At 43.3% G+C, this 22,069-nt stretch overlaps 1 protein-coding gene across 2 annotated transcripts in view; it reads right to left on the reverse strand.

The window, feature by feature from the left end:
• Nucleotides 1-19,707, reverse strand: part of LOC138267525 (cysteine-rich secretory protein 2-like) — a 183,936-nt gene extending 164,229 nt beyond the window's left edge. The window contains exon 1 of one of the 2 annotated variants that reach the window (XM_069216535.1): nt 19,587-19,707. Coding sequence is in view for 1 of the 2 variants with exons in the window: in XM_069216534.1 (XP_069072635.1) it covers nt 19,142-19,315 (174 nt within the window). In the remaining variant the exon portion in view is untranslated. Of the gene's footprint in view, nt 1-19,141; nt 19,451-19,586 lie in introns of those variants that run through there. The other variant, XM_069216534.1, reaches the window with a different exon arrangement.
• Between the last annotated feature and the right edge of the window lie 2,362 nt (nt 19,708-22,069).

Below are 22,069 nucleotides of genomic sequence, written 5' to 3' on the forward strand. Positions count from 1 at the left end.
CATTGGCCTCTGTCCCTCACACCCTTTAACACCCCCTAAACCAGGATTTAAGGGGCTCCCCTGGCACCAAAACTCAGATCTTACCTGGAAAAGAAGAAAGAAGCACAAAGAGATGTTGGCACCGACAACAGGACCTGGTCTCTAGCCCCAGCGCAAAGAGAGGATCCAGAGTGACCTAAGGGGACCATTACTGGAACCGAGTGCCCGACGGTTGCCCGAGGTGAATATTCATTGTTCCCAGCAAGAGGGACCCCAGTGGACACCCATAATCCAATCCAAGGAAGACTCCCCTGACTGGTTACCAGTGCCCTGTAATTTGCAGGAGCAAAAACAGACTGAGATCGAAGAACTGCGACCCAACAGTCTTTGTTTGCCTGAGCCTAAAGAAACTCAGTGCCCAGCATCTAAAAAGTAGGAATCAGGCTTGTGTCAAGTTCCAAGCCTCTACTCCATACCAAACAACCTCTAGCTGCCAGAAAACCTGTGGACCAACCTTGCAGCTACCTAGGCTTGACTGTCACCAGCCTGGAAACCAATGGCCACATGACTTTCATCAACTCCAGGCGCCCCCCCGGAGCATAGAGACCAACATCGCAAGCAACCCCTCTCCTGTGGGTTTACATCTTGATGTAAGTGTCTTCAACTGGAGCAGCAAAGCATCTTTGGCACAACCAGCCATGTGATTGATGGCCAGAAGCCACCTCTGTACCTGAAGCCGCCAGATGGGGTGGTGAAGACCCAACTGCCGATTCTGGGTCCTGGCCCCCCAAAGACCTCTAACCTCTACATTTAAAGGGTAGAGTGTGCATCCACCCCCAAGTCCAGTTTTGCAGTGGAGTGCAAAACACACCAGCCACGTCAGACCGTCCAATGTTGGACTATTGAATCTTGGTCTAGGTCCCCGCAGAACCTTACGTTCTCATGGGTTCATCTGAACTCATTCTACAAGTGCCCGAGTGCACACTGCTATTTTCCCCTATTGACTTCAATGGAAATCCTTTACACCTACAAAGTACTGTAGGATTTAAAAATTCACAACTCTGGTTGTACAAAAGCTACAAAGTTCATTTTGGTGTCTAAATTAAGATTAAAATTGACTCTATTTTTCTAAATTGGTGTCGGATTTCTATTGAGTCGTGTCATCTAGCTGTACCATATAATACCTTCACTTTGCTTGCTCTCTCAATATATATATATATATATATATATATATACATATATATATATATATAAAGCAATTTCCAAATAATTCACAATTTGACAAGTGGGCTCAAGGCCCTGAGCTTGCCTCCTAATTGCATTGCCAAGTACAACCTCCTCAGGAAGTTTGTGAAGAAACAATGAAATCAAAGGAAAGGAAAAAAGACAGAGGGAGACAGAAACTGCACAATACAGACTTCTGTCTTCAAAATCTACACCAAAATGCACTGCTGCAGTAGAATGGCAAATGATGAAAACCTAAAACAGAGTTTTTTTTGCAGGTGTTCACATTTGTCCAATAGACATCAAGTGTGGGCTGCTAGCAGCCATCCAATTGCCTCAGCCATAGTACAGTGCTGAGCGGGTCCCGCAATGGACTCCCATCATCATGAGACTGCTGCTGGTACACCACCAGCACTACTGTGTTATCTAATTATGGTCAGTGCAGTGCTGCCGTCTCAATGGCCAAGGAGTAATAATCGGCAGTGTTGGAGTCTGTTGTGTCAGCTTCGGGATACAGCTGTTGCTATGGAGTACACTCCATTGATGCAGATAGAGGTTGAACAGCAATAGATCTAAATATGACGGTCAGAACTCCATCAGCTTGATGGAATACTTGGGACTGCTGCCATGGCGGGAAGGCGGTAGTAGCATCAAGATCTAAATCAAGCACTACATATTCATGTATTTATTTAATCATTTTTATTGCAGTTTTGAAGCCAAAAAATTTAATACAAGAGAAAAGGGCTATATAACATTTACACCAATAAATACGAGGCAAGTTATACAACATAAAACATGACAGGTTATTTTGACCAGTAACGGGGTCTCATCTTATCATATGTGAATTCATAAATTGCAATCCCAATCATCAAAATAAAGTGCAAATAGTGCAAACAGATCATCTAACTATTGCCACAGTGTACAGTAGAAAAGCGTTGTATTCCTTCCCACAGGGCCCTGGTCTTCAAAATCCCAAGTATCTAAAGTGCAGCCGTGCCAGACCTTAATTCCAATCAATTACCACAACTAAAATTCACGGGATTTAAGGACTGTAACAAACTTCAACAATCTATTTCTAAAACATTCTATTACAACCCATCATAAATTAGAATATAAAGTGTAATCGCACATCCCCCTTTATTTGCTATTTTTCCTGCACCCACCATCCAGGCAGTTGGTTTTCCGAAGCTGGTGTTGTTATAATTTAAGGGATTGTGTGTGAACCTTGGTTACTAACCTATGGTAGGAGCCCAGATATGTTTCCCCTTTATATTAGCCTTCTTTCCTCTGCTTGAATATAAAGCTATTTCCATATTATATGTAGTTAGCAAACGTGCTAGCTATTGATGGAAACTCAAGGAGGTGCTGTCAAGACGTGGAAGCGATACATAGATGAACCACCACCATAGCATTAAATGTAAATCTCTAAGCGGGGTCTGGCACCAATTCATTATGTACCACTAACAGATTCAGCTGAGGAGTTAGAGTGATATTAATTCATATGCAGGATGGAAAGAACTTTGGAATTTCATCCCTGTGTAGTTCTAATTTGGAGCAATTACAGAACATATGAACCAAATCTGCCCTAAGATGTTGACAACCTGCACAAGTAATACCAACTCCCCCCCACCATTTAGCGATTTTCCCGGGGTATAATAAAGGTTGTAAATAGTTCTATAATACTGGGATTGCAGATTGGCCGAGAGTAATATACTTTGAGCTAATTTCAGCGATTCCCAGAAAGAACCATTTGAGGACCCTGAATTAGTCTGCCACTTCTTACCTTGCCTTTTCATATCATCTTGTTAATGAGTATTTCGATTTTTATAGAGTTGGCTTATAGTACAATATTCGCTCCCGACAAGCTGGTCCAGCAGTTCTACTTTCTTGAATCTCCATGGGCCTCCACCTTTCCTGATTAGGAAATCACAAATGTGATGTCTTTCTGAGAAATCACGAAATTAGAACATAATTCGTCGAAAAAAACTATTCCTTCAGTAATAAAAAAAAGCCGACGGGTCTCTTTAACCCTTGATCCTCCCAGCCCCTCAAAGGGGGACCCCTAAAAAGATCAAGGAGTAATGGGTTTCAATGGACTGACGTATAGTAATGAACCTGTCCTAGCCCTATCGTTTTTCAAAGTGAAGTCCATACCTTAAAAGTCCCCTGCAGAGCCTTAAACTGTACTTTTTAAAAATACCTGGCACAGAAAGCAGCCACGGGCCTTCTCCCCAGTAGTAATTCAAAGATAATAGGAATCCCATCCACCCCCTCATCCCCTCCTTTGCTTTCTCAGTAATGGACACATGTATTGGCAGGCTGCTATCCAGTAATAGAGTCTGAAGCCTGACACTGCCCAGCCCCCTCCACCTCTGGGGAAAGTTAAATATTTGAGCGCCCTTCTAGCTTTTGAGAGCACCCAAATAAAATGTGTGACCACGCCATTTATAGCCTTAAACCAATGATTGTTAAATTTGAGGGGAATAGCCCGAAACAGATGTAACACTTTTGGCAGCAGGATCATCTTGATTACATTGCTCCGTCACACTATGGATCGGTGTAAATTACCTATTTTATGCAGGTCTCTACTTGCTTTGCCAATGACAGGGTCTAAGTTAGTTTTGACCAATAAATCCTGGTTGGTCACCATAATAATCCCTAGATACATTGCCTTTTCAACTACTCTTTCATCCTCAGACCAAGCATACCTATTAAGGACTACTTGGGTTTTACGTCGATTGAACAGATACCCAGAAAAAGCTCCCAAAGGCCTGGGCCTCGTTTTCAATCTCAGATATAGCAATCCCAGGGCTGATTGTAACTATGGCCACTTCATCAGCATAGACAAGAATTTCCAGCCTTGACTGTGTATGGGGGGGGGGGGGTCGTCTAATTTCCATGTAAGGGGGTTAATATATAACGCAAAAAGGAGGAGGGAACACGGACACCCCTGCCTGGTGCCTCTTTGTATTTGAATTTCCCCTGACTGTGCACCCATCGGTTGAAGTCTGGCGATAGTTCTATGATATAGTGATCTTTTTGCTTTGCTATATCCTGATCCTATTCCGAACAGACTCATGACTGTTCATAGGTATTTCCATGAAATCCTATCAAACACTTTTCCTCATCTAATAAAAGCAATGCCATAGGATTCCCAGATACTGACAAGGCATCAAAAAGCGTAGTAATGTGATAAATGTGGTCCGTGGTTCCCTTTCCGGGCATAAAACCATGTTGTCTTGGAGAGACAATCTTTTTGATAACTAAACTCAAACGTGTGGCGAGCACTTTAGAATAAATCTATGTGTCACTATTAATTAGGGCTGTCAGCCTGTGCATCCCTGGTTTTTGCGATGGTTTACCTTTTTTTCGGGAATACAACTCCATTAGCGATAAACCACGACTTTGGAGCCTGCTGCCCCTTCTGGATTTGGAAAAAGGTAAACAGCAAGTCCTGCCTTAACTGCGAGGAAAGAGCTTGTAGAATTCTAATGAGATTTTATCTACCCCAATTGCTTTCACCGAGGGCAGATCTTTATTTGCGGCTTGCACTGTCTCCCAAGATATAGGGGCATCTAGAAAATCACTATCTTCAAAGCTTAATCTCTTGAAAGGGACTGATTCTAAGAACTGTATTAGGTTCCTTTCTAAATCATCCTCTTCTCTTTCTTCTCTATAGAGCCTTTTGTAGTGCTCCCGAAAAACCTCTTGGACTCCCTCAGGGTTGGACACCAAAATTCCACAAGAATCTTTTATCCGTACTATCTCAGACTGCACAATTTTTTGCCTGATCCACACAGCCAGAAGATGTCCTACCCTTTTGCTATATTTTTGGCACTCGCCCTTCCAAGTTACATACTATTCCGCTGCCTTCTTACCTGAGAAATTATTGATCGCCACATTGGCTAATGCTACTTAAAATTGAGCCTCATCAATATCTTGTCCTCCAAAGGCAGCTGAGATTAATTGTAGCTCAGCCTCTTCCATGATCCTGTATAGCTCTTTTATATTAAGCTTCTCTTTCTTTTGACGATTTAAGCTGAATCTGAGCGTCTCCCCTTGCACCCCTGCTTCAAAAGCATCCCACCTTGCCCCAACTGACCCGACCCCTCTATTGATCTCCATAAACTTAGAAATCCAGCAAACAATATGTCGGGCATACTCTTCATCTATGAGCACAGCTCGTTCACAGGTCCAATCCCGCATATTTGACCCCAGGCTAGTCTCAGCTATCTCTAATACCACAGGGTTATGATCAGACATTGCCCGCCATACCAAAGGTGAAGGAGTAATAATCACCAGCATTGGAGTCCGCTGTGTCGGCTGCGGTATACAGCTGGTGCAACAGAGTACACTCCATTAGCACGGATGGCATGGTGATCGGAACTCCAACAGCTTGACAGAGTATATGTGACCACCACCACTGTGGGACGGTGATATTACCGTCAAGATCTACATCAGGCCATATAAGACTTTTTTATTTATTTCAAAGGAGCTATCAATAACAGTTATAATTTCACAACAGGAATGGATACTTGATAGTGCCTCCTTTGCTCATGTCGTTTAAATAATGAGCAATGGTATATGATTTGTAGATGAGCTGTTGAAAGCTCAAGGTTTTGTTTCCTTGTTTTGTCTTAACAGAGGACAGGAATTTCAAGTGTAGCCCAGGGTTATCACCCTAAGAGGAATGACCTACTTTCCCAATCTGCCTCTGACAGCGTATTGCATTTTATGATTTAAGGTCAAGAACACCATTGTTCAACAGTTTTTGGAAATTTCCACCCCAGTTGCTGGTTCCAGGAGGTGTGCTCCTGTGTATATTTATTTGTAATATTTGTGTATCTTTAGATTTCCCAGAGTGCATGAAAAGATATTCTTCCATATTACCTGTTAAACGTCTTGACATCACCCTCATGTTCATGGGGTTACTTAGGACCTATATGGACATCTATGCTACATGTGAGGAGATGTCTATACATATAAACCTACATTTTTATAGTAAATGTGGGAGCTATCAAGAGAATTGGCAGGAAAATACAAAATATTTACTACTAAAGGGGATGGGTTAAGGTAGGAGTAAGGAAGGGTTTATGGTAGTGTACGGAGCAGCTGAGCAATAAACAGGCTACTAAATCACCCACCCACAAAAGAGTAAGACCATTATTATTCACAAAATGAACTTTCAAAGTTACTACAGTTAAAAAAATTCCCAAAACAGTAGTAAATGTACTCCAGCCCTGTCTTGGAGTAAGTCACTCACAGGTACTGCAGCACACGCCCCATGGAAAATAATAGAGGCAGGAACTTAATATAACACCCAGCAGGAAATATTATTAAATGAATTAAAATATTTAGATTTTTAAATTAAATATATCTACATATAATGATATAACTTGTTAAAAAAATAGTTTGTTGAAAAGGAAATATTTAGTTTTTTGTAAATAACTAACGTATTACTTTGAAAATTAATTATACTGTTCAACTTTTAATAAAAATGTAACTTATTTTAAATTAATACAAATTGCATAAGTTTACATCAAATTTATTAAATATTAATTAAATATTAAAATACAAATTGTAGTGTTATTTTTTAATTTTGAAAAAAAATTATAGTTAGAAATGTAATTAATGCATTTGAATTATTTAATTATTTATTAAACATCTCATGTAGTGGCATAATCTGATATAATATTCATAGATTACATTTTAATATTTTTTATATTTTTGAAAAAATTAACAAACTGTTATTTTTCTTTGCTTTACTCCAGGAATATTGTGGCAAAGATTTATGCATACCTGTGAAAAGTTAGTAGTAGTAACGTTACACTGCTAAATTCTGTATTAAGTGTTTCCACCTTTGAACTGAGGGGTTGGAGACATGTAGGTCTAAACATAGATGCAAATGTACACTGGGAAATGAAGAATAGCAAAATATGTAAATTTACACCTAAGTGCAGCAGAAAATCTACACATGTATGTTTACTGTTGGGAATCAGTCCCATATGGTTTATTACTATGAATGCATAGGAAGTCAGGAGTATGTATTAGTTTTAATCATACAGACGTGTTAGTTTGTCAAGTGTTACCCATCCTGCCAAGGGATATTCAGGGGCCTGATCTGGGCCTGGACTTGGGAGTTACCTTTGCTGGTTGACGTTACAAGATGTGTAAGCACTAAAGCATGATTTTCTGAAGTGCACTCTGTTATGTGGAATACATGATAGATTTGTAATGGCACTATTATAGAGTGACCAGACGTCCCGGATTTCCCCGGACAGTCCTGGTTTTTAGAGGACTGTCCTGGTGTCCCGACGCTTCTCTTAATTTTCAACAAATGTCCATGTTTTTGGGACAAAGACCAAATTATTACATAAATGTCCCGGTTTTTGGGACAAAGGTCAGATTATCTAGGAAAGCATAAATTCAAGGTATGCTCTCCTTTAACAGGCGCCTACAGAGTATGCAATAATTAAAGTATTTTATCTGTTACTGTGAGGCAACACAGTTCACTGTCTGCTCCCAGCAGAGAGAAGGAGTGGGGGGCACAGAGAGGTGGGTGGTGGGCGGGTTGGGGATGTAGGTTGGGAGGTCAAGCCATAACTAATTTTATATGTGTAGTCTTGTAAATGTGTATATATATATATACATGTATATATATATATATATGTATATATATATATATATATATATACACACATGTATAGGCACACATTCACAAAGCTACGCAAAAAAACGGGACATGCCAGATATAAAAGTGAGTGTGAAGTCGTTAGTCCTTCTTTTATGTCTGACCTGTCCCTGTTTTTGCTCCTCAAAATCTGGTCACCCTACACTATTATGAATCCATTGGGACCAAGGCCACGATGATCGACTCCAGTGCAAGGAGATCCCTTAGATTCAACTGTCTCAGAGAAGTTTGACGTAGAGAGACTAAAGAAAATATAATACCTGGAGATTTTGGCATGCTGGAAAAAAAAAGTGGAAAACGAATGCAATAATTACGTACAGTTATACAAAGAGGCATCAGAAAGGACTGACTCTTTGAGATAAAAGCATTACAACCAAACAATGAGAGAAACTGAAAAACAATCATCCTTGTGTACACAACATGGCATCACTAACAACATTAACAGTGCAAGCATTACATTACTTGTAATCCATTAAATGACTGTCTTGGGCACATTACACGTAATTTAATGAATGCCAAGTGTAATTAATTAAATACAAGTATATTATGATTTATATTGGACTTACTCTGCAGGAAAGGCCTGCATGTAGGGAACGCACCAAGTAAGCTTGAGTTCTACCTACTCAGCCTCCCCAAAGGAAATGTGGTAAAAATTGAGGGAGTTGACAATTTTAGCATATAATGTTACCTAAATTGTCTAAAAAAGCTTAAACTTCTAAAAAAGCAAGGCTCACCCTCCTACAGCCCTCCGTATGAATATGCCAGGTTCACTCTCATTATGAAAACTCTGAAAATATTGTATGAAAACACACATTGTCAGCACAATTTCTATGTACATGGGCTTCGAAGCCATTGGTATAAGAAGTAGTTCAAACACTCTCGGTCTGCATGTGCACGACTTACAGTTTTATAAAATGTATATTGCATTTATTTTTACATCTTCATTCCACTTCCTTTCATGTTTCCATACTGCCCTTTTTAAGTAGTTTCTTCATCACAATTGTAAGGAGCAGGGTAGAAATTATAATAACCTATCAAACTCACAATCTCAGGCTATCGACAACAGAAGAAGATATTACAATATGACAGATAGTACAATCGCATACAACAAAACTACTCCTCACTTCACAGAGACCTTACAGGTTCAGACAACAGTTTAGACCAATCTTACAGACTCCGGGCCAGATACAGAGTTTCCTGAATGTTATTCCGTCCTTCAGGGTGGCAGAGGACATTACATCTGCCACCCTGATGGACTACCATCTGCAAGATTTAGAGGTTACCACGTAGTCCTTAATTTGTGAAAAAGTAGGTGTCAGTGACCTTGTCAGGAGCCCACTATAGCTTGTATCCCCCATACCTCTGCCAGCGCTGCCAATGACTGTCCCAACACAACTTCTAACTATCACACTCCTACAAGTGTGACAATTCAGACTAGTCCAGTCCTCCAAAGCTATAAGGACAGTTTGGGCGGCAGGTTTATCCATTTTAATGTAAATTGGATTAATAAACAATGCTTGCTGTGTTCAACTCTAAGTTAGAGAGACAGCGCCACCATGTGGCAGACTGTCATAAGTGCTAGTGTTGACAATTAAATGCAGGTGCTGAGCACTGGAAACCACCGGCTCAGATTAAGCACTGTTACCTGTGATCTCTGTAACTTAACAGGAACCGCCATCATGGCAATTTCTGTGACGGTACAAAAAGGCCACCCACCAAACTTTAACAAACGTTGCCTTTCAAGAAACAAAACTCCAAATGTGGTAATTTATTACCTGTGATCTCTCTAACGCAATAGGAATCGCCATCATGGCAATTTCTGTGACTGTAAAAAAGAAAAGGCCATCTACCAAAAAATAATGACCCCGACACCCAGTGAGTGTTTTCTTGGGTGCTGAGGTAATTTGGTGTTTTATTTCGTCCCTGGCCACTAGGATTTACCTGTTTGTAACAAACAGAAAAAGGAATCACACTGTCCACGCTAGATAGGATGAGTCTTACACCGTCAGGCTGTCAGAGGAAGCTTTCCGTCAATGGAAGCAATTGGGGCTCTGTCGAGTGAAAGCTGATCTTCTTCCTGACCCTAAATGGGCAGGTAGTCTGTCATTTAGGCAGACAATGATCTGCTTGTGACATTTCCAGTGGAGTTCCCTTTCCTCCAAACCACAAATCAGGCCCGGGTCATCAAACAGCAGCAATAATAATGTCATTAAAATCTACAATAATATATAGGATAAACTACTTCCACATTATATATAAAAAAATTGCTATAACTGAATGTGTGCTTGGGCACCAACGAGACACTAGCAATAACTCTCCCAAAATAGGCATGAATTATTACTGAAATATCACGTTAAACATTTTTTTAGAAGTGCAATCATTTTGTCCCCAAAAATCAAGATGTCATTTTATTGAAATATAGACATTTTGCTCTCTAATTAAGACTTTTAAATCCCCCTAGCACAGGCACTTCATTTACATGAATGGTTTGTTTTCATATAGGTGTTTTTCACTTTTAGTAAATAAATGTTTAATCCCAAAATATCCATGTTTTGCTTGAATCATTTACTCACTTGTACTACTGCCTGCTGTCTGTGTAATACACACAATATAAACATAAGAATACAGGAATACCTCATATCATGCCATAGATGCTTCCAGCACACCACTAATTATCACTGTTATACAAGGGCATGCAGTACCATGTTGGGGTTGGTCACCATCATGCCATGGATGCTCACAGCACACCAAGAATTATCACTGCTATGCAAGGGCATGCTGTAGCATGCCGGGGTTGGTGACCATCATGCCATGAATGCTCACAATATGCTAATTATGTATTGCCAATATTATGTCAAGACAAACTTTATTATGCAGGGATGGGCAGTATCATAATGTGGTTGCGCACAGTATTTTAAAATTTGCCTCCATTACGCAAACTGTGGGCCCCATCAATACAGAAATCCCCCAGTATATGGTGCACCAGAAATATGGATCCTGAGAGGGATAGTGCATGGTGGAGAAACAGATACATTTTCATAGTCAAAAACCAACAAAGGAGGGGCAAAAGAAAGGGATATTCGGAGAAAAGACTCCTGGTCCCGTGTGTGAAGTTCCCAATATAATGCACATCAAAATTGCACACACGATTCCAAAAAGAAAGGTTCTTCATAGACCAATAGGTTCTACATACCACAGAAAAGAAAAAGTTATTTCTTTTAAAGCACAAGCCCTCACTCACCTTACGGTGACATGCTTCATCATAGGGCTGTGCTCCTCGTCAGGCTGGCGCTGCAATGCCTGACGGGCCCCACGAGGGGGCTCTTTGCCGGAGATCTTGTTTAAGGAGAAATGCACAACCGGTCAAAAAGAAGTGTGGAGGATTGGTATAGTAGTGGTTAAAATTGTCTAGAGGTAGAAAATAAATACGTCTTTAATTTGGTGTAGATACCTCTGACAAGGTTAAAAACAATAAATAGGGAAATGGTAAAATAATGTCTACGCTCCCCATAAAAAGAGAAATTATTATTAATAGCAATTACTGACTCTCACATTGGGGAGTAGTATAAATGAAGCAAGTAGACACAGGGTCCCCTGTGCTACTCTACATCACAGGTCAACATGTTTCTCGCTAAATGGTAGTCAAAAATGATCTTAGTGCGATTCGTCAGGACCTTAATAAACGTACCTAATCCTTTAGATATTTGGAAAACCCTTATTTAGGGAGAACAGAGCCTATAGGAAATAGAAGAAAAAAAGAGATCGAAGCACATCATTAATATTAAACATAACTCGTGCTCATTGTTTGTTGGAACACCACAACCACTCGTGAAAAATACCAGAAGTGCCATGTGCTTAACAAACAGATGTGTAATAGTACGGATAAATCAAGAACGTATATCACACTGCTTACCCTCATAATTTATATGTAGGGCCTCATCAGGGAAAGTAATAACTTGAAGCTATCCCTAAATATACATCGAAAATGGACACATAGTGAGAAGACAGACAAATTATAAAGAGGACATCATAATCTAGTAATCAAGACATTTATCAGACACAAATTCAGAGGTTATGACCAGAAGGTTGAGTCAGAACAATTAATCTTAAACTGCAAAACATGAAGGTTCACAAAATATAGCCACGTGGGCCTATAAAAGTGATTTATAACAACAAAGTATATGGATGTGACCACCGTCACAACCCCACATTAATCGAGCCAAAAAAGTGCTCGTAAATCCAAAAGAACAGCTAGGTTCAAGTCAACACTGGGTGGCGCATAGCAGCGCGTATGTAAACACCCAGTAAAGAATATCTGAGCGCGACGTGTCTAAACCCGGCTCCAGGTGGCTTCGAAAAGCAACCGGGGCTGAGAGCGAACCTGAATAAGGGTCGAATGCCGCCCCGGACCGCACTGTTACGGCGGCCGGAGCTGGAAGAGAGATGCGCTAGTCAGCGCCTCTAAACCCTGCTCCGGGTAGCTAAATAGCTAACGGGGAGGGGATAAGGAGAGTGCCTGTATGGAGGTGAGCACAAGCACCGTGCCGCCCTATAAAGCGCGACACGAGCAGGAGGATAGCCGCGCGGGTAAGCGCGGACGCGATCAGTGCGATCGCTAATCTCGCAACCGGGGTGTGGGATAAGGAAGGTGCCTGTGTCGGGGTAGATACAAGCATTGTACCGCCCTGTAAAGGGCGGCCCGAGCTGGAGGAGAGCCGCGCTGGAAGCGCGGTCGCGATCAGAGCGATCGCACATCTCGTGAACAATAAAGTTTACACGGAGTTAGAAAGAGCCCATAGTATAGTCACGTCGGTCATGACTGGAAGCAACATAACTATAGCTGCATAAACTACAGACAACAAAGGCACTTACTTGGATATGGATAGAATCGTGTGGGAAGACCTAATGGTATCAACACTCCCTGGAACTCCAGGAGGGACGCCAGTAGTTGCCCATAAGTAGGGAGAGAAACTAACACAAAAGAAGGACTACAAAGGTAAAAATCAAAAAGAGGCCAGATATGTGTCGGCCATATTTAAGTGGTGAATCAAGTCACCGAATAACTCAATGTGGCCTGAAAAATTCTAGAGAAATTATTGAAAGAGGGGGTAGATGTAAAGATTTAAATCCAGCAAACGTAATCCAAATACTTCGCTAAAGCAAAGGACTAACTTGATTCGGCTAATAGTGTAATAAGGCACCCAAGGATGTTTAGGGTATGTCAAGATATAAACCAGTCCATATAAATAACAGTAGTTAATGGATAAAACTAGTCCACTGAATGTCATCGTTCAGTCCATTAATGTGGGTCTGGAGTCTAAACACCCACCGCTGTTCTTTTTCAAAAAGTCTGGCCGTACAATGACTGTTATGTTTGACAGTCTCTAAAACAAACCATTTCATGTCATCTGCAGTATGTTTTTTATCGATGTAGTGGTTGGTCAGTTTCGTGGAAGACCTCTTACATCTAATAGTGCTACGATGCTCATTAATACGGATTTTCACCATTCTGGTTGTCATACCTACATATCTAAGTTTGCAAGGGCATGTGATCATGTAGATACAGTCTTTGGTGCGGCAATTGGTGTGTGCTCTCAATTGCCAAATCTTTTGTTCACCTAAATCCACTTCTTGTATATTGTTGGTCAGTGGGCAGACATTGCAACTGCCGCAAGGGTAATGTCCTTTGACTCTCAGCCATTGGTTAGGATTCGTATGGTCCACATTGTGGTGCATCACAGGTCTGGTGTGAACTAACAAGTCTCTGATATTCTGGGTTCTTTTAAATGAAAATAAGGGACGTTCCAAAGATTCGCCAGCACTTGTGAGAATCGGCCAAGACTTACAGATAACATTCTTAATCCGAGTACTCAAAGGAGTGAATGTGGTCACGCATGTAAGCCTAGATTGTTGAGGACGGACATAATTGGTCAATAGTGATTCTCTGGGAATGTTACTAGCTCTTTTCTTGGCTAGCTTGATGTTCCTTAGTGGATAGTTACGTTCTGAAAGTTTCTGACATAGCACATTTGCTTGGGTATGGAAATCACTGGTGTCAGAGCAATTTCGTCGTATCCTAAGGAACTGGCCAACAGGTAAATTATCTCGTAAAGCCTTTGGGTGATGGCTGTTATAGAGCAATAGACTATTTCTGTCTGTGGTTTTGTGAAACACAGAAGAGTGAAGCTGCCCGTCCTTAAGTGTAATTTGTAAATCAAGGAAGGATATATCACTCTTAGAGATGGTAGAAGTAAAGCGTAAATGCGTGTCCAACGTATTAACCCATTGTGTAAAGGCCTTTGCTTGGTCGATATTGCCCTTCCAAATCACTAAGATGTCGTCTATATAGCGACGCCATAGTCTAATGTTGGAAAAAAATGGTTGGTCAGGGGTAAGGATGTGATGTCGCTCAAAAGAAAACATATATAGACATGCCAGACTCGGAGCAAAGGTACTCCCCATGGAAGTACCCTGTATTTGGTGATAGAGACATTTCTCAAATTGAAAAAAGTTTTCTTTTAATGCTATGCTGGCACATTGCATGATAAAACTCACAGGAGTGTTGTGAGGCCAGGTGTCGGTCAGGAGTATGTTTTCCACCGCAATCAGAGTAGCTTCTTGGGGGATATTGGTATAAAGGGACTCTACGTCCAGACTAATCAATATGTCAGTGGTCCCTGAGCTGTTAATATTGTCTAGTAAAATTAAAGTATCTTTTGTGTCCTTTAAAAAGGTAGAAGTTGCTTGTACGATGGGTTGTAAAAAGAAATCACAAAACTTAGAGAGAGGTTCTAACAATGAACCGATGCCAGAGACTATCGGTCGACCCGGAGGGGGAATGCCCTTGTGGATTTTTGGAAGGCAATAAAAGTACAGAGTCCTGGGGTTCTTTGCATCCAGGAAATCTGCTTCTTGGTGAGTAATCCATCCAGCAGACTCTGCTTCCAAAATCATTCCTCGTATCTCACGTTGTAGGCGTGGAGTAGGATCAGTCGTAATCTTCTGATAGTAAGATTCGTCACTAAGCAACCTAAGGCATTCCTGTCTGTATTCAATGGTGTCCATTACCACTATGGCGCCCCCTTTATCTGCGGGTTTGAGGGTGATGTCTTGGTTATGTGATAAGGACTGCAGGGCTGCACGTTCCAATTTGGAAACATTCTGGAAGGCTCGTGTAGGTTCAAGGAGTTGGATTCCGTGGCAAACTGCTTTTTCAAAGGTAAGGACCTCTAGTGGAACCGTAGAGGCGGGTGGCGTAAAGGTGGACGGATTCCTTAGATTAGTATCGCCTCTCACATCTGGTTTTGGACGATCCTTAAAGAAAAAATGTAATCTGATTTTCCGAAATAAAGCTGATAGTTCGCAATTTAATCTAAATTGGTCCTCCTTGGGGGTCGGTACAAACCCCAAGCCTTTCTCCAAAACTGCCATCTCAGAAGGTAAAAGGATGGATTTTGAGAGGTTGACCACTAGGGTTTCTTTTGTGTTGTCATCCCGCGGCTCCTGGTGACCATCTGAGGTTCTTCCTGTGCCCAATGGACATTTCTTCCTCTCCTTCTGTTTCTGCCTCTGCCTCTGCCCCGGCCTCTTCCTAAAAAAGGATTGAAGTTATACTGTGGCTGTGGTTGAAAGAAAGGCATAGGCATAGACTGCCAAGGTGGGATCTGTTGATACGGGAAGGGAGGGTTATAATGGGTTGGAGGAATGTAGCGGTTACGATTCTGTCTTGGTGCCTCATCGCCACTCCAATCATCCGAGCTTGAGCTATATTGTGGTGTGCGTAATTTCCGTTGTGGGGTCTCTGAGTCATCTGAGGTTTCTGAAGTACCTTCATAATGATAGTCATCCTTCGTGTAGGGATAGATCTTTTCTCTACTAAAACGTTTTATGTCCTTCTGTAGTTTGTTTATTTTCTGTCTTGTCAAATATTCCTTTGTCTCATTAAGTTCCAGATTGATCTCAGCCAGTCGGGACTTAAACTGAGACAGTTGGATCGTGGTTTTCATTGCCGCTTCTGTGATAGAAATCTGGATGGTTATAGAGTCGGCCAAACGTTTAGAAGTGTTAATAATCAAGATCAGCCAGTCTCGAGTACACTTCCATGAGATCTGAGACCAATCGAGACGAAACTGTAAGTCCTGTAGGAAGATCCTAGGGACGTTGGAGACGATTAGTCCATTCGGTGAAATGTTGGCCCTAAGGTATTCTGTCATTATTGTACCGTGCAGGACGGTCTTTATAAGTTCCTTCTTCAAAGCAGACAGTTTTGTCCAGTCTTCTTTCGTGCCACTAGAGGGACCGCCATTTTCTTCTCCTAGAATGGACGGAGTTTGTAGTATGGCCTGTACCATACTGTCATCATAGCTAAGACCTTGTAGGTCCGACATGTCCGCCACCAGATATAATTTATATCGGAGTGTGCTTGAAAATGCCCCGTAGTCAAAGAACTACGCTAAATCATCAAAAACCAACAAAGGAGGGGCAAAAGAAAGGGATATTCGGAGAAAAGACTCCTGGTCCCGTGTGTGAAGTTCCCAATATAATGCACATCAAAATTGCACACACGATTCCAAAAAGAAAGGTTCTTCATAGACCAATAGGTTCTACATACCGCCCCTAAAACCACCCCAACCCCCACCCCTAAAACCGAAACCACCTCAATCCCCCACCCCACCCCTAAAAACCTAAATCACCCCGACCCCCACCCCCAAATACTAAAAATACCCGACCCTCCACCCCGCCCCTAAAACTAAAAATACCCCTCCCCCAAACCTAAACCGCCTGACCTCCCAATCCTAACACTAAAAATACCCCAACACCCCACCCTTGCCCCTAAAACTAAAAATACCCCTCCCCTCCCTCCCCGCCCCTAAACCGCCCGATGCCCACTCCCCTAAAGCTAAAATCCCAACCCCCCACCCCCGCCCCTAAAACTAAAAATAGCCCGACCGCCCGCCCCAAAACTAAAACCCCCTGACCCCCCAACCCCGCCCCTAAAACTAAAAACCCCCGACCCCCCACCCCTAAAACTAAAAATACCCCTACCCCCACCCCGCCCCTAAAACTAAAACCCCCCGACCCCCACCCCACCCCTAAAATTAAAAATACCCTGACCCCACACCCCGCCCCTAAAACTAAAACCCCAATGCCCCACCCCGCCCCTAAAAGTAAAAATACCCCTACCCCCAACCCTAAAACTAAAAATACCCCTCCCATCCCTCCCCTGCCCATCCCTCCCCTGCCCCTAAACTGCCCCGATGCTCCCTCCCCTAAAACTAAAACCTAACCCCCAACCCAAAACTAAAAATACCCCAACCCCCACCCCTAAAACTAAAACCCAACCCCCCACCCTCGCCCTTAAAACTAAAAATACCCTGACCCCCCACCCCGCCCCTAAAACTAAAACCCCAACCCCCACCCCTGCCCCACTTACCTGACTCATTACGTCATCCTCCTCAGCCGACTCCCTTGTTCTGTGCCTTAACCACGCACATGCGTGGTTAAGGCACAAAACAACGAAGTCGTGGTTAAGGAAAGCGTTGTTCCGCTTTCGTTGTCCACGACTTCGTTGTTACGGAGTCATCGTTCACAGAGTTTCCCCAATCCTACACCTTGTAGTCCCCTTCATCAACATTTTCTATACACTGATTTACACACGTACGATTCATTGTCTCTGTAAGTGTGTGTGATGTAAAGTGCTGCAACACCCGAGGCTGGCAAGAGAGGTGCTATAAAAAATAAATGAAATACTGTACATGTGAGAGAAGGGCTACAGAATGATGGAGGCACTGTTAGAGGGTGATGGTGAGGGAATCATTGAAAGCCCAGTATAGATTGCTGTATCCTGGTGCTCTGCAAGGTCATCATTTACTGTGCTTTCAAAATTAATACAATTGAATATACAATGAAACATATGTCGTACAATGCGCAGTTTTTGCCATTTTTCCGAAATGTTCTTGCAGTGGAGAACTTCACAAGCTCCATTGTAGTTGTGAGTCTTGCTCACCATGCACCCTATGAGGGCAGATCAGACACAATTTGCCAGGGCTGCTGTGGGTTCCCTGTTCGGCCCTGCATGACATGCCCTGTGCTTCTCTCACAATAACGTAGTGTGACTGACACTGCAAACCAGCCAATCTGCATTCGGTGGCCGCAAAATAATTGGCTGTGTTTCTGGCTCCACCCATAATCTACATCAATTAATAAGAGCGGTAAATATCACTTACTGGCTAAACCTCGGAGGAGGCCTGGTGTTGAAAAAACAATAAGTTTAGTAGGTGGTAGGGCATGTGTAAAAGAGCACCAGAATTTAGAAAGGAAACCAGTAGGATTGCTACCCCCTACTCCTCTACTACTGCAGCTGTCCTAGCTGCTACAAATGTTTCTATTTCATAGAGGTGTAAAAGCAAGGATTTATTATGAGCCGACTCTGTGAGCTGATTACATTGGTGAAGCACATGCACTAAATTTCCCGCCAGGATGTTGTTTTGCTCCGTTTTTCACAATGAATTAGCACCAATATATTTTACGAATCTAAGAAATGTAAAAACTGTACTTTTTGCCCAAGCACAGTTTTTAATGTGTGAAATGTATACACTGGTATATAAGTGATTTCCATGCGGAAGTGTGACTCTGTTGACTCATCAGTGAAACACTCAAACTTTGGAAGCAGAAGTTTTTTGCTCTTTAAGAGCCGCACTTTGACATACAAATAACGAAATATTTGCCGAAGGGTAACGTTTCCACAGATTGTACAAAACACTCATATTTGTAAAAAAAATATATATATATATATATATATATATTTAATTTTGGGGGAGTACTATGATGAGACTATCCACCACTTGCTAATTTTAAGCAACAACAAATCAACTGGAAATGGAAAACCTCTGCAAGATCGTATTTTAAAAACCTCTATGGAGAAAATATCTTGCGGGATAAAGCAGCAAGGCAAGGACTATTTCTTAATTAAACGTTTGTAAAGATTCTGAAACAAAAGGTAATACAATGAGTACGTGGTGCGGGACGCTCGTCACTGCCAGGCACAGTGATCCAGAGGTCACGAGCTCCAACGTGACAAGGCAGACCTAGCCTGTCACACTTTCGAGGTCGGTAAATTGAGTGCTATAAATGTGATGATAGGGAGCTATGTTATTTTCAGTGCTAGAAAAGAGTAGGGTGCAGTATGAAATGTTATATAAGAAAACTAGTTATTTATAATATGTACAAGTATGAGGAGCAACATACCAGTTTTAGCATGTTTGCAGCTGGAGGATTAACTCTTGCTCGGTACGTGTTGTGTAAATTCAGCAAAATCTGTATTTCTTCGTCGGTGTAGTCTGTTCTCCTCCCAGTCGCGAGGCTCCACAAGAGGAGCGCCTGAAGGTGCAGCAGCACAAGGGCTGGGGTGAAGGTGCGCATTCCGGCGCGCGCTGGAGCAGACTGACGTGCTGCCTGCTGGTGGTTTTGGAGAGCTCTTGCCTCACAGCTCTGCCCACGCGCTCCTCCTGTGGTGTGCCGGCTCCAGCGGCAGCTCTCGGTCTGTGCTTTCCAACTTTTTCTGCTCGGCTTTGTTCCGCAAACTTGATTTCCTCGCCTTAGAAAAGTGTCTGCCTTGTGCCCGCCTGCCCCTCAGTGACTTATTTAGTGATATCAGACGTTGTCATGTGGAGCACGTCACCCATGTACTTACCAATGCTTAGAAATGCCGTCTCTTAGTCATGCCCTGCCAAACGGAGTGCATTTCAACTCCCCTGCAAGCAGGGCAGGTATGGAAACCAAGAGCAGCCCCGGCAAAAATGTCAAACTATCCCTGCTCCCGTCCTCCTCACGCTCGCATCTCTCTTTCTCCTCTCTCTTTTTCTTGAAGCAACCTTTCTGCCTGTTCTAATGCACTGGGGTAACTAGATACGTTAAAGATGCGTCAGCAGTGGCATCTGCCCTAACCGCCCTCAAAAGGCTCCGTCGCTCACTCGGTAAATGCCCAGTCTTAAAAAACAGCAATTCGGGCCTGCCTCCAAGTGGTCTAGACAAAAGCAAGCATTTCATTAACTCCTGCACATGGCACACTACAGAGTAAGCAGATATCATGCAATTCCTTAAATATGTCACACTGCATTACATGCATGAAAACAGACTTTGACAACATCTTATGTAGTGGATAACAATTTGCCACTTTATTAATATGGACAAGCGTGCGACTGCCCCTGATTGCATATATTGAGAATGAGACCAAATCACTGTCAATCAACATTTGTAAATATGCCAATAAAACATCAGTGTAAGGAAATGCCTCCTTGGCATGGTTGCCCCCTGACTTTTTGCCTTTGCTGATGCTATGTTTACAATTAAAAGTGTGCTGAGGCCTGCTAACCAGGCCCCAGCACCAGTGTTCTTTCCCTAACCTGTACTTTTGTATCCACAATTGGCAGACCCTGGCATCCAGATAAGTCCCTTGTAACTGGTACTTCTAGTACCAAGGGCCCTGATGCCAAGGAAGGTCTCTAAGGGCTGTAGCATGTCTTATGCCACCCTCGAGACCTCTCACTCAGCACAGACACACTGCTTGCCAGCTTGTGTGTGCTAGTGAGGACAAAACGAGTAAGTCGACATGGCACTCCCCTCAGGGTACCATGCCAGCCTCTCACTGCCTATGCAGTATAGGTAAGACACCCCTCTAGCAGGCCTTACAGCCCTAAGGCAGGGTGCACTATACCATAGGTGAGGGTACCAGTGCATGAGCATGGTACCCCTACAGTGTCTAAACAAAACCTTAGACATTGTAAGTGCAGGGTAGCCATAAGAGTATATGGTCTGGGAGTCTGTCAAACACGAACTCCACAGCACCATAATGGCTACACTGAAAACTGGGAAGTTTGGTATCAAACTTCTCAGCACAATAAATGCACACTGATGCCAGTGTACATTTTATTGCAAAATACACCCCAGAGGGCACCTTAGAGGTGCCCCCTGAAACTTAACCGACTGTCTGTGTAGGCTGACTAGTTCCAGCAGCCTGCCACACCAGAGACATGTTGCTGGCCCCATGGGGAGAGTGCCTTTGTCACTCTGAGGCCAGTAACAAAGCCTGCACTGGGTGGAGATGCTAACACCTCCCCCAGGCAGGAGCTGTGACACCTGGCGGTGAGCCTCAAAGGCTCACCCCTTTGTCACAGCCCAGCAGGGCACTCCAGCTTAGTGGAGTTGCCCGCCCCCTCCGGCCACGGCCCCCACTTTTGGCGGCAAGGCTGGAGGGAACCAAGAAAGCAACAAGGAGGAGTCACTGGCCAGTCAGGACAGCCCCTAAGGTGTCCTGAGCTGAAGTGACTCTAACTTTTAGAAATCCTCCATCTTGCAGATGGAGGATTCCCCCAATAGGGTTAGGATTGTGACCCCCTCCCCTTGGGAGGAGGCACAAAGAGGGTGTACCCACCCTCAGGGCTAGTAGCCATTGGCTACTAACCCCCCAGACCTAAACACGCCCTTAAATTTAGTATTTAAGGGCTACCCTGAACCCTAGAAAATTAGATTCCTGCAACTACAAGAAGAAGGACTGCCTAGCTGAAAACCCCTGCAGAGGAAGACCAGAAGACGACTACTGCCTTGGCTCCAGAAACTCACCGGCCTGTCTCCTGCCTTCCAAAGATCCTGCTCCAGCGACGCCTTCCAAAGGGACCAGCGACCTCGACATCCTCTGAGGACTGCCCCTGCTTCGAAAAGACAAGAAACTCCCGAGGACAGCGGACCTGCTCCAAGAAAGGCTGCAACTTTGTTTCCAGCAGCCTTGAAAGAACCCGGCAAGCTCCCTGCAAGAAGCGTGAGACTTGCAACACTGCACCCGGCGACCCCGACTCGGCTGGTGGAGATCCAACACCTCAGGAGGGACCCCAGGACTACTCTGATACTGTGAGTACCAAAACCTGTCCCCCCTGAGCCCCCACAGCGCCGCCTGCAGAGGGAATCCCGAGGCTTCCCCTGACCGCGACTCTTTGAATCCAAAGTCCCGACGCCTGGGAGAGACCCTGCACCCGCAGCCCCCAGGACCTGAAGGACCGGACTTTCACTGGAGAAGTGACCCCCAGGAGTCCCTCTCCCTTGCCCAAGTGGAGGTTTCCCCAAGGAATCCCCCCCTTGCCTGCCTGCAGCGCTGAAGAGATCCCGAGATCTCTCATAGAC

The sequence above is a fragment of the Pleurodeles waltl genome, chromosome 12, assembly GCF_031143425.1.
Source record: "Pleurodeles waltl isolate 20211129_DDA chromosome 12, aPleWal1.hap1.20221129, whole genome shotgun sequence".
NCBI lineage: Eukaryota > Metazoa > Chordata > Amphibia > Caudata > Salamandridae > Pleurodeles > Pleurodeles waltl.